At 55.2% G+C, this 12,187-nt stretch overlaps 1 protein-coding gene across 1 annotated transcript in view; it reads left to right on the forward strand.

The window, feature by feature from the left end:
• The first annotated feature begins 456 nt into the window (after positions 1-456).
• ZSWIM5 (zinc finger SWIM-type containing 5) overlaps positions 457-12,187 on the forward strand; it is a 72,225-nt gene continuing 60,494 nt past the window's right edge. Inside the window, exon 1 of the mRNA XM_066597991.1 lies at positions 457-954. Within this exon, the coding sequence (XP_066454088.1) occupies positions 468-954 (487 nt within the window). The 5' untranslated portion in view covers positions 457-467. The remainder of the gene's footprint in view (positions 955-12,187) is intronic.

A 12,187-nucleotide genomic window follows, 5' to 3' on the forward strand; every position in this document is an offset into this window, starting at 1 on the left:
ACTCTCTGTATACGGCCGGGCTCCGCTCTGTGTATATATACCCCGTGCCCTCTGTATACTCTCTGTATACGGCCGGGCTCCGCTCTGTGTATATATACCCCGTGCCCTTTGTATACTCTCTGTATACGGCCGGTCTCCGCTCTGTGTATATATACCCCGTGCCCTCTGTATACTCTCTGTATATACTCTCTGTATATACTCTCTGTATACGGCCGGGCTCCGCTCTGTGTACATTGAGCTCTGGGCTTTGACAGCTGCTGAGTGTCACATTCCTCTCCGGCTTCCTGGCCTTTCTTGTTGCCGACCAATCAGCGGTCTCATTCCCTGCGCGAGCCTGGTTATTAACCAATGAGATGGCAGTCTCTATGCGCGGTCCCGAGGAGCAGCCAATCAGCGGCGCTCTGAGCGGGGCTGCGGACGCGCGGCGCGGGCCCGTCGTTCAGTCAGTCAGACAGAGGCGAGCGGACATGGCGGAGGGGGAGAGAGCTCCGCCACCGCCGCTCCATCTCCCCCCAGCCAAGCGGCTGTGCTCCCGGGCCTGCCCTCCCTCCCAGCAGTGTCCCCCACCGCGAGGAGCCGCCGCCCGGCCACAATACCAGCCCGAGTCGCTGCTGGACTGCGCCGCTAAGGCGGTGGCGGAGAAGTGGGCCTTCGAGCGGGTGGAGGAGCGGTTCGAGCGGATCCCGGAGCCCGTGCAGCGCCGCATCGTCTACTGGTCCTTCCCCCGCAATGAGCGAGAGATCTGCATGTACTCGTCCTTCCAGTACCGGGGCGAGGAGCCGGGGGCCCCGGCCGTGGGGCCGATAGGGGGAGCTCTGGGGCCCAGCCAGAGCTCTGCCCTCCCAGGCATCGGGGGCCCGGGGGCCCCGGGGACAGCAGGAGGAGACGGGTTGCCGTTCCGGAGGGGGATCCGGCTCCTGGAGAGCGGCTGTGTGGAGAACGTGCTGCAAGTCGGTGAGTGGCCCTAAGACTGTGGGGTGGGGGCCCCAGGGGGGGAGACGGTGACCGGCCGAGATCAGAGACCCCCAGGACTGCTGAAACGCCCCCTGTGGCTGGGGCAGGACTGTGTGGGGCCCGTGATCTGCCGCCCGGGGACCAGCTGGGGCCACTGAGGACTGCGAGGGCCCTGGATGAGCGTCGGTACCCCTTTAAGAACCCGGTAGAGGGTCTGAGACCCCGGTGGGGAGCAGATTAGGAGGCTGGCCGAGTGCCGGAACAGACGGACCATCGTGGTTGATGGTTGCAAGTAGTCAGAGTCCCTGGTCGGGACTGGCGTAGGTGCCCGGATGCACGTCGGGACTGGCGTAGGTGCCCGGATGCACGTCGGGACTGGCGTAGGTGCCCGGATGCTCGTCGGGACTGGCGTAGGTGCCCGGATGCTCGTCGGGACTGGCGTAGGTGCCCGGATGCTCGTAGGACCTCGGATGCCCGTCGGGACTGGCGTAGGTGCCCGGATGCTCGTAGGACCTCGGATGCCCGTCGGGACTGGCGTAGGTGCCCGGATGCCCGTCGGGACTGGCGTAGGTGCCCGGATGCTCGTCGGGACTGGCGTAGGACCTCGGATGCTCGTCGGGACTGGCGTAGGACCTCGGATGCTCGTCGGGACTGGCGTAGGTGCCCGGATGCTCGTCGGGACTGGCGTAGGTGCCCGGATGCTCGTCGGGACTGGCGTAGGTGCCCGGATGCCCGTCGGGACTGGTTTAGCAGTCTGGTTGAGGGTTTCAGCCAGCCCAAGACCCTAGTTACGACCAGTTGAGGACCCTGATGTGTGTAAGGACCTTCGATGAGGGTGGGCCGTAGTTCATTCCTATTCACAACACTCTCTTGAGGTCCGGAAGTTTTGAGTCCCATTCAGGACCGCAGACTGTTGACAGAAGCGCTCCTGTGGGGTGACGGGCCGCTGTGTACGGCCCAGTTGGACAGCCTGCGCCTCGCTGTAGGGACGGGGAAGCGGAGGGATATCCTGATGGAGGAATAATGAGATAATCAGTAAATGATTGGTGGGACTGAGCCGGGGACCGAGCGACCAATCACAACTTCCATCAGGACTTCGTGTCTTCTGAACCTTTGCCACATTGTGTAGATGTGTTCGTCTTGCGTCCCGCCGTAATCCTGGATCTTCTGACCTCGTTAGGGTCTTCCTTAATATATACACATTTCAGAGTTCCTCTGTGGGGGAGTTTGGCCCCGGGGGTCCTCGCTGCCTGGTTTGTGGTGCCCCTTTATTGTAGGGGGCTCCGGATAGGGGGCAGACATGGGAAGTAAATGCTGACCCCTCCAGCCGCAGTATGGGGGTCAGCCACATGTATGTTGGTCCTTTAATCTTGACCTCCTGTCTGATGTCTTGGCCAGAGCGCCCCCCCCAGGTAGTCCTCCGGTGTTACAATGTCCAACTTCTGTTTGCTACAATCATGTAGAATGTTCCACAGCGATGCCATCATCATCATCCTCCTCGTCGTCCTCCTCATCATCGCCTCCTCCTTCTGTAATTATGTTTGTTTCCAAGTAAGCTTTGCTAATAAGTGACATTCTCCAGACAAGCGCAGAGATTATCTCCCCCCCCCCCCCCCCCCCCCCTTATCAGCGGCGGATTGACTCTAACAGGCTTTGTAGGGTAAAATCCCCGGGCCAGACAATCACAAGGCTGTCAGCCTGACAAAGCAGCGACTGCTCTGCCTGCAGTGTCGGGGGGCAGCGGCGCTCTATCTGCCCCCTTCCTGGGGGTTGGGGGGGCACAAATCTAATAGAAGTGGCGTTATTTCGTAGTCCCTGATGGCGGCCGTCTGTTTATCGCTCCTCGGCCTCTTCAGGGTTATGTTTTGAGATGCAGTAAGTCCGTTGGCCGGTCGGCTGCTGCCCTCCTTTCACTCCGCTTATTTTCCGGTACGAGCGTTAATATCGGTTCTGCCGCTGAAGTTACTGATTGTCGCCAGGCTCCGACCACTGTGAGATCCCGCTGCCCGCGTCGCTGGTGGGAATGTACTGCGGGCTGTATGACCACGGGCAGCGAGCGTCACGTCCCATCTGATTAACCCCTTCCCTGACGTGTCGGCGCTGCTTCACACGGGCCAATGCATATGTACGCATGGAGAAAACACGCAGAAGGGCGGCGCCAGTAGGTTGGTGTGCTGCTTCACTGCGTATCTGCGCTGGCCGATGCGTATCCATGGCCTGTATGAATGCGTCATACCTACCAATATAAGACCCGACCGTACAGGACTGCGCACAAGTGATGGAACGTACTGAAGGCAGCGGGCGCTACTGGCTGCTTATTACTCACATAGAGATGAGGCCGCAGATCCACCTGTGTGAACGGGCCCTTGGAGGCGCTCACCTGCGTCCGGGTCCGTAAGGCTCTCCAGCCTTCTATTCTGTTTTCAGGGCAGAGAAACGGAGTAAAAATGGAAATGGACCGATCTGATCTGTTGTGATCTGATCTGATCTGTTGTGATCTGATCTGTTGTGATCTGTTCGGATCTGTTGTGATCTGATCTGATCTGTTGTGATCTGATCTGATCTGTTCTTTTTTTCCAATCTATTTCAGTAAGTTGTCAAAAAAACCAGAAAGCACACAAAGCTTCCCATTTGCTCCCATCTTTTACGTAAACAAGTGTTGCAGGCGCCGCGCTATTTATTCAGGCCGATAACCGCTTCCTGTTGAAATAAATGGGATATAAACTGATCGTTTGTTACCATTTTAATACCTTTTCTCTCCTCCAAAAACGGAAAGACGAAGGTCTAACGGAGCCGAAACAAAGTGTGAGCGGAGCCTTACGGATTGTGATTATCGCGCATGGCCCTCGGCGCGGTCACCTGATCTGTTGGGCCGGAATCGTTCAGCTATAGGCCGGACATACAGCGGGACAGACGCACATCTCTGGTTTTTTTAAGGGCCTTCTGGGCTTTGCTCACATTTGCAGTTTCCATTCTGCTCCATCATGAAGACAAACGAAGGGAACCGCTCCTTTACCCCCCTCTGATTTCGCTGGTTTTGGGGCGCTCGGTTTTTGTCCGTTCGGTTTTTCATGTTTTTTTTTCTATGAAGCAATGTAATCCGCTGCACTGTTGTTTTCCTTAAACCTGCTACGTAGCTTCCGCCTTGTTTTTCTTGCATTCATTCGCCACTGAACACGCGCCATTCTGTCCGCAGCTGTTCGTTATTCCGTTTAACGGATACGTTTTTCTACAAAAAGAAAAAAATGATTTTGGCCGCCTGCACGTGTCTGGATCAGACCCCGCAGTGGAGCTGGCCCCTGTCCCCAGCCGGGGGCCCCAGCCTAACTGTCCGGCGTCGGCTTCCTGTACTGCGGATGTGCCGCCCGTCGCTATGGCGATGATGCAGCTCCCGTGACCATTCTGCAATGATGATTGCAGAATGGCCGCGGGACAGACGGCTTCCATTGACTTCAATGGGAGCCGTCCGTGCGTTGCCCGCACTAAATCACAGCATGCTGCGATTTCTCCCCCATGAGCGGAAAATCGCAGTCAGTTTCCACTTGTGGGCAGGAAATCACGTTTTGTCACAGCATGCTATTGGCTGGAGTTGCCTCGGGATCCGGAGGGGGATGACCGCTCTGGATTTCGCAATGCAAATCCGCCCGTGTGCCGCTGGCCTTACACTAAAAACCAGATACAAAGGAACCCCAAAGTCATACAACCTCAGGTCAGTGTTTGTTTTTGGATGGATCCATCTCCAATAGGGCTGGCCGCATTAATATAACGTACTGAAGTGACCCCTCTCCGGCTGCCGGGATCCTTCACTGCAGCCCCGCTGTGATCCCGGTGATTGTTGTTATTGATGATGTCACAGGAAATCAGGTGACTGCTGTAGTCAATGAGACCCGCTGCAGGGTCACCACTTGCTCTCCTGGCATCGGCACTCACATCCTAAGCGACGTGATGCCAGAAGTTCAGGAATGCGACGCTGCAGCGGTCCCCTGATGTTATACCATTTGTCACAACAATCACCGGGACCACAGCGGGGCTGCAGTGCTGGATGTTAATCTGATTACTAATTGCAGTAATGCTTGTCCCCGTCGGCACGATGGCAGCCGCCTCTTCATCTAACATCACAATGAGGACATTTAGGTGGTGTCTGATATCTTCCACTTGTTGCAGGCCCGCTCCCCCTCTAGTTTCCACTCGTGTGATTGCGGACGCCCCACCGATGGAGCCATGAAAGGGTCACTTGTTTATATGCAGACACCCTTCCGATTCCTTTTTTCCAGGGCTATGGAATTTCGTTAACTTCTTCCAGAACCCAAAAGCCCCTAAAATCTTAACATTTGGCTGCAAGTTTCCAGGGGGAGGGAAAGCGAGAACTCCAAAGCCTCTTCCTGCGCACGTCCCCCGCCGCCCCTTTCATCCCTCCGAGAGGCTCTCTTTCTAATTCCCAGCACCAGATTCAAAGGGATTTAATTAGACATTTAGAAAAAAAAAGAGGAACAAAGCGGCTGAGAAAGAGGCCATCAGCGTTTGTAGTGTGCGGGGCTCGCAGGCGGCTCCAGGCTGCCGCTGCCACCATCTAGGCTCCCGTGAATGATCTGTGCGTCCGCCGGTCACCGCGCCGCCGCTCGCCGCAGACCACACGGGGCGCTCTGCTTACTGATTCGGAGCTCTTTTACTTCCAGTCATTTTCTCAGATATTTCTGCCAGGATGTAAATGGAAAAAATTGTGACCAAAAATAAATTCCTGCTCTTCCGGTTGTTTCCCTTGTGATCAGTATTCGCATTACGTTCAGTGGCAGCAAAACGAGCCTGGAAGATGCAGATCAGATGATGATGAATCAGGACGTGGGGACCCGCTGCACGGAGACGGCGAGGCCTGATTTCACAATCGCTGCATCTGTCTGGAGCAGATGAATATTTACATGTCGACTCGCCACCATGCTGCACCTTCCTACATCTCTCTTTTCTGTCTGCCGACTTCCATTCCACGACTGATGGTTATTACCTTTCCTCTTCATAACCTTTTGGCTGCTTCCTGTGTTTTCACATGTAGTCATTTATATAATATATTCTGCAGCCCTAGACGGAGATTGTTGTCACTCATGACGGTCCCCAGTGGGGCTCACAGTTTATAAGGGGTCATCATAGCTCATCAGTATCAGATCAGTGGGGGTCTACCACTTGGCATGCCCCCTGATCAGCTATCTGAAGTGGTCACGGGTTTAGGATGAGTGGTGTGGCCTCTTCATTACATACCAGGCACAGCGCCGTACTGTTAATAGTGGCTATGTCTGGTATAGCAGCTCAACCCAGTTCATGTGGATGGGGCAGCTCTCAGGCTGTGTGATGAATGAATATGATGCCACCGGAGCACCGCAGCCTCTTCGCTCAGCTGTTCACGGGGGTCCTGGGCGGCACTGACAGGATAAGTCATCACTATGAGGATGATGGGTCATCAGTATGTTATTTCCGGAAAACAGCTTTAAATCCCACATGGAGCCGCCGGATGTCCTCCAGACTTCGCAGCATTTTATTGGGGTGGTTTTATTTTGTGAAAATCACAGCAGAAAAAACTACGTGAATAAATGTAAGCGGCGGAGAGGTGTCGGGATCTGAGGTGGAGCGCAGCGGTGACACGGGCCTCATTGACACGGGCCTCATTGACACGGGCCTCATTGACACGGGCCTCATTGACACGGGCCTCATTGACACGGGCCTCATTGACACGGGCCTCATTGACACGGGCCTCATTGACACGGGCCTGTGAAGTATGCAGTGTTTTCACGGACAAACTGCGCATTCACTGCGGATTTGGACTTCTTGCATTTTTCACATGCAGAAAAAAACTGCAAGAAAGCTTCATTGACTTCTCCTGTATCGCAGATTCACGTCGCCCCACTTACTGCAATGGGCAATGTCAGCCGTAATACAGAGCACAGTAGGACATGCTGCGCGTGTGTTCATGCACGTAAGGCACACGTCTGAATACCCCAGCGCTGTCGGTACTATTCCTAAGTCTGCACGTATGGCCGCTGATACGGAGGGCTGAATCCCCATTGGTTTGCATCGCGGTATTCAGATCTGCGTTTTTTCAGGCGTATATTTACGTTCATGAAGGCGCCGCGTGCGAATTCACTGCAGATTTGCGCATTAAATCAATGGGACCGGTGCGTTTCTTTTGCATGTGAGAAAAATGCAGAAAGCCTGGACATAAAAAACCGTAACCGAGTCCAGATACGCAAGGAGTATGCAGAGTCTCGCTCCATGATCGCTCTGCGTCCTCACGGACCAAGACTTATACCCCCTTGGGAAAAATCTGCAGGGGAAACGATCCCGCTGCGTATTCTGATGGTGGTCGTTCTACGTTAATTACAGCGCAGTGAGTAAATCCCAACGTGAAAATGTACGCTCAGTTTTGTGCGGATGTTGACGTGCGCGTCCCATACGGAGAGCAGCTGGGATTTACAAGGAACGCCGCCCTCAATGCGATCCACATAAATACCCCCCAAGGGCTTATTCACACCCGCAAGTGTAACATCGGAGTTCCATCCAAGTTTGCAGCTGACAGAACTGATTAAAGTGCAGGCAGACCTTCGCAGCGGCCATCTTTGGTCACGGGCGGACAGGTAAAGTAGTTATCTCACAGCAGGTTTGCGCCAAAATCACCCATTAAAGTCACTAGATGTGCGGTAAACAGCATGCGCTTGCATGGTGCCCCCCTCTGGTCGCGCTCCCTACGACTCCCTCTGTGAATAGGGACTAATACTCCTCACGTTCCGTCTCATCGGCCGGCGTCAGACAAGTGTAACTGCTGGTGAACACGGGATGATCCTCTGGTGCCGCTTTCATCGCCCCCTGGGGGTCGCAGCGCCTCACCTCTGCTCCGGCGCAGGACGCGCTGCTGGGACTTGCTCATAGAACATACTTTCCATAACTTCGGCCCTCTCCTGCCCTGAGCGGGAGCGCCGGGTCGCTGGGCGGGCGCCGTCTCGCTGCGGTTATATTCACGCTGTTGGGCAAAAATAAACGGGATTGCGATTATTTTACATTTTTTTTTCCACCTGGTACTTGCCTGAAAAAATCACTGTCCGATCCCAGCTTTACTCGCGCCAATCCTGCCAGCGCGACACGACTCTTATTAGTTGTTGCGGCCCGGTGATCCGCTGTATAAACGGGCGGCGTGTACGGAGGAGCCGGATTTTCTTGTTATCGGTGCCTGGAATGTAGTTTTGCTTTCCGTGCGGAGAGATTAATCAAATAATACCAATACGAATAGCAGAATAAACGCCGCCTGCGTCCGTAACCCCGGATGTCCCGCCGCAGCTGCATACCGTCTGTCGGGGGGGGGGGGGGGCAGACGTGCTGCCAGATACTTTGTAGCTGAGTGGATAATGGCAGAAAATAATTTCTTAATGTACTCGGTGTCTCCGGGCCAGCGGGATAACGTTACCGCCTGGTAACAGAATAGCGCAGCACGGTTTTATTATCAAAGATATTGGCGCCAAATCTGTTAAGACTGCAGGGAGCGTATTGTATCTGAGAGAGAAGGGTGAGACCTGGATTCTGTACTCACGGGGGATGATGGAGAAGGAGTCTGTGACCTCAGTGGCGTCTGAGACCTGTAATGGCAGCCATGTTGGTAATTACGGATGTATCTAAGCCAGTGGTCTCCGACCTGCAGCTTTCCAGCTCTTGTAGAACTACAACTCCCAGCATGCCCTGCGGACGGGTGATGTGAGTGGTGACCGCTTACCATCAGGTTCACTCCTCATTCGCCTGTTGATCAGACTGTCCAAGGCAGCGGTGTTTCGGGCGCGGGCGCTCTGCCCTTTAGGGTATCACGTCTCATGATGATCGTTGACCTGGGCGGATGGTGGACAGAGTCTCCGCAGGCCCAGAAAGGTCAGATACCCCCTGGACTCATAGGCGTCCCCGCGCACCCAGACAGGGGTGGGGCTCACGGGCGAAGGGGTTTTATATAAGGGCTCATTCACACGCGTGTATTTGCGCACCACTTAGTGCGTGTGAATAGAAGCCATTGATCTCAGTAGGTTTCACATGTTCCTATTCCTCACGGATAAGACCTGCAGCGCTTAGAACATGCGAGCGACCGCTTGGTCCGAAGCACAGAGCGCAGTAGCTCAATGAAGTCAGCGGGATTCTGCGTGTTCACTATGTATTTGCGCACATGATCCACGGCCGCGATCGCAGTTGTTACAAAAAAATTTTTTGATTGCATAAATACAAAGTGAAAGACGAACAAAACCGCGCCGCTCGGAATACACCGGGAATGTGCTGCTCATTCATGGACTGAAGGCTGCATCATGCGTGTGAATGAGCCGCAAGCGTGTGAGTATAAGGCTCCCGAATAGGCATGCGCTGCGCGGCCCGTTGATGTCTTCCTGTCTTGGTGTGTGTTTTTTTTTTTTAATGCATATTTTTAATCACAACTTTTTTATTTTACGCCTCGGATTTTGGCTTTGCAGTGATATGCAACTTCAAAATGCGCATCAAAATACACGTCGTTGGGTTGTGGGGCGCGTAATGTGAGGCATAGCCGCACCCAAAAACCAATCGCACCACAGGAACATACTCAAATGTGAGCAGCATTTAAGATAAAGTGCTGCAACTTTCTCATATAACTTGTGTCAGAACACCGCTCTCTAGGATCTGTGCTTGCTGTCAGCAAAGAGGAACATATGTACACTCCTTGTCAAAAAAACAGAAGTTGTTCTGCTGCAGACCCGGCATGCGGCTCCATCCCAGGCAGATCTGTAGATGATGAGAGTTGTGGTGATTAGATGGACGGTCACCGGAGGCCCTAAAATTGGTTCCCCTATTGGCCTATAAGAGGCTCTCGGAGCTCCTTGTGTGTAGTGACCTCTTCTTCCGCTTGTAGAGCTTGTGCACCACTAGACGCCTCTACAACACAGAGAAGAGATTTCACCTCGTTACCAGAGGGGGGCGCATTATTGGGGTGTGAGAAGCTGGATCGTCATATCGATGAATTGTCCCCACCGGCCATTTGGCCAGACTGTTAGGAGGTGTTGGGACCAGTGGATGGGGGCACACAAGGTGACCGGGCTCAGGACCCCCTACAGACCACCAGTAGAGAGGAGCGTCTGACCAGACTGTTAGGGGGTATTGGGACCAGTGGATGGGGGCACACAAGGTGACCGGGCTCAGGACCCCCTACAGACCACCAGTAGAGAGGAGCATCTGACCACACTGTTAGGAGGTGTTGGGACCAGTGGATGGGGGCACACAAGGTGACCGGGCTCAGGACGCCCCCTACAGACACCAGTAGAGAGGAGCGTCTGACCAGACTGTTAGGAGGTGTTGGGACCAGTGGATGGGGGCACACAAGGTGACCAGGCTCAGGACACCCCCTACAGACCGCCAGTAGAGAGGAGCGTCTGACCAGACTGTTAGGAGGTGTTGGGACCAGTGGATGGGGGCACACAAGGTGACCAGGCTCAGGACACCCCCTACAGACCGCCAGTAGAGAGGAGCGTCTGACCAGACTGTTAGGAGGTGTTGGGACCAGTGGATGGGGGCACACAAGGTGACCGGGCTCAGGACGCCCCCTACAGACCACCAGTAGAGAGGAGCGTCTGACCCAACTGTTAGGAGGTGTTGGGACCAGTGGATGGGGGCACACAAGGTGACCGGGCTCAGGACCCCCTACAGACCACCAGTAGAGAGGAGCGTCTGACCAGACTGTTAGGGGGTATTGGGACCAGTGGATGGGGGCACACAAGGTGACCGGGCTCAGGACCCCCTACAGACCACCAGTAGAGAGGAGCATCTGACCACACTGTTAGGAGGTGTTGGGACCAGTGGATGGGGGCACACAAGGTGACCGGGCTCAGGACGCCCCCTACAGACCACCAGTAGAGAGGAGCGTCTGACCAGACTGTTAGGAGGTGTTGGGACCAGTGGATGGGGGCACACAAGGTGACCAGGCTCAGGACACCCCCTACAGACCACCAGTAGAGAGGAGCGTCTGACCCAACTGTTAGGAGGTGTTGGGACCAGTGGATGGGGGCACACAAGGTGACCGGGCTCAGGACCCCCTACAGACCACCAGTAGAGAGGAGCGTCTGACCAGACTGTTAGGGGGTATTGGGACCAGTGGATGGGGGCACACAAGGTGACCGGGCTCAGGACCCCCGACAGACCACCAGTGGAGAGGAGCATCTGACCACACTGTTAGGAGGTGTTGGGACCAGTGGATGGGGGCACACAAGGTGACCGGGCTCAGGACCCCCTACAGACCACCAGTAGAGAGGAGCGTCTGACCAGACTGTTAGGGGGTATTGGGACCAGTGGATGGGGGCACACAAGGTGACCGGGCTCAGGACCCCCTACAGACCACCAGTGGAGAGGAGCATCTGACCACACTGTTAGGAGGTGTTGGGACCAGTGGATGGGGGCACACAAGGTGACCGGGCTCAGGACGCCCCCTACAGACCACCAGTAGAGAGGAGCGTCTGACCAGACTATTAGGAGGTGTTGGGACCAGTGGATGGGGGCACACAAGGTGACCAGGCTCAGGACACCCCCTACAGACCGCCAGTAGAGAGGAGCGTCTGACCAGAATGCTTGGCGGTGTTGGGACCAGTGGATGGGGGCACACAAGGTGACCGGGCTCAGGACGCCCCCTACAAACCACCTTCGTTCGCAGTGATGCCGTGAACTATGAAACCGGATGCTAAGGAGGGAAACCGGGTTGTCTTCAGCAATGAATCAAGGTTCAGTTTGGGCGCTGATGACGGCCGTGTTCGTGTCTAGAGACCTCAAGTTGAGCCCCTGAATCCTACCCCTGCCCCTGCTGGTGTGATTACTCGGTTGCATGTATTATTCTCGCTCACAAGCTGAGAACCTTCACAGACCTTAGGCTCCCTGTCCACGGACGTGTATTCGCCGGCGGTAAACTGCCGGCGAATCATGACGGCCGACGCTTTCCATAGCATTGCTATGGAAAGCGCCGGCCCCTGTCCACGAGTGGAGAATCATTGCGATTTTCCGCTCACGGCGAGCAATTCGCAGCATGCTGCGAATCGCCCCGATTCTCCGCAGCCAGCCTATCCGTCAGATAGGGCTGACTGGCGGAGATTCGGCGGCGGCTCCTGTGGGACTTCGCAATGCCCGTGGACAGGGGGCCTAATACGTCTGCACCTCCAGACTGATACATTGTAACAATCCATCAGATTTGTGTAGATTAATATACTGTAAC

This window comes from Eleutherodactylus coqui, chromosome 3 (genome assembly GCF_035609145.1).
Source record: "Eleutherodactylus coqui strain aEleCoq1 chromosome 3, aEleCoq1.hap1, whole genome shotgun sequence".
NCBI classification, from domain to species: Eukaryota; Metazoa; Chordata; class Amphibia; order Anura; family Eleutherodactylidae; genus Eleutherodactylus; species Eleutherodactylus coqui.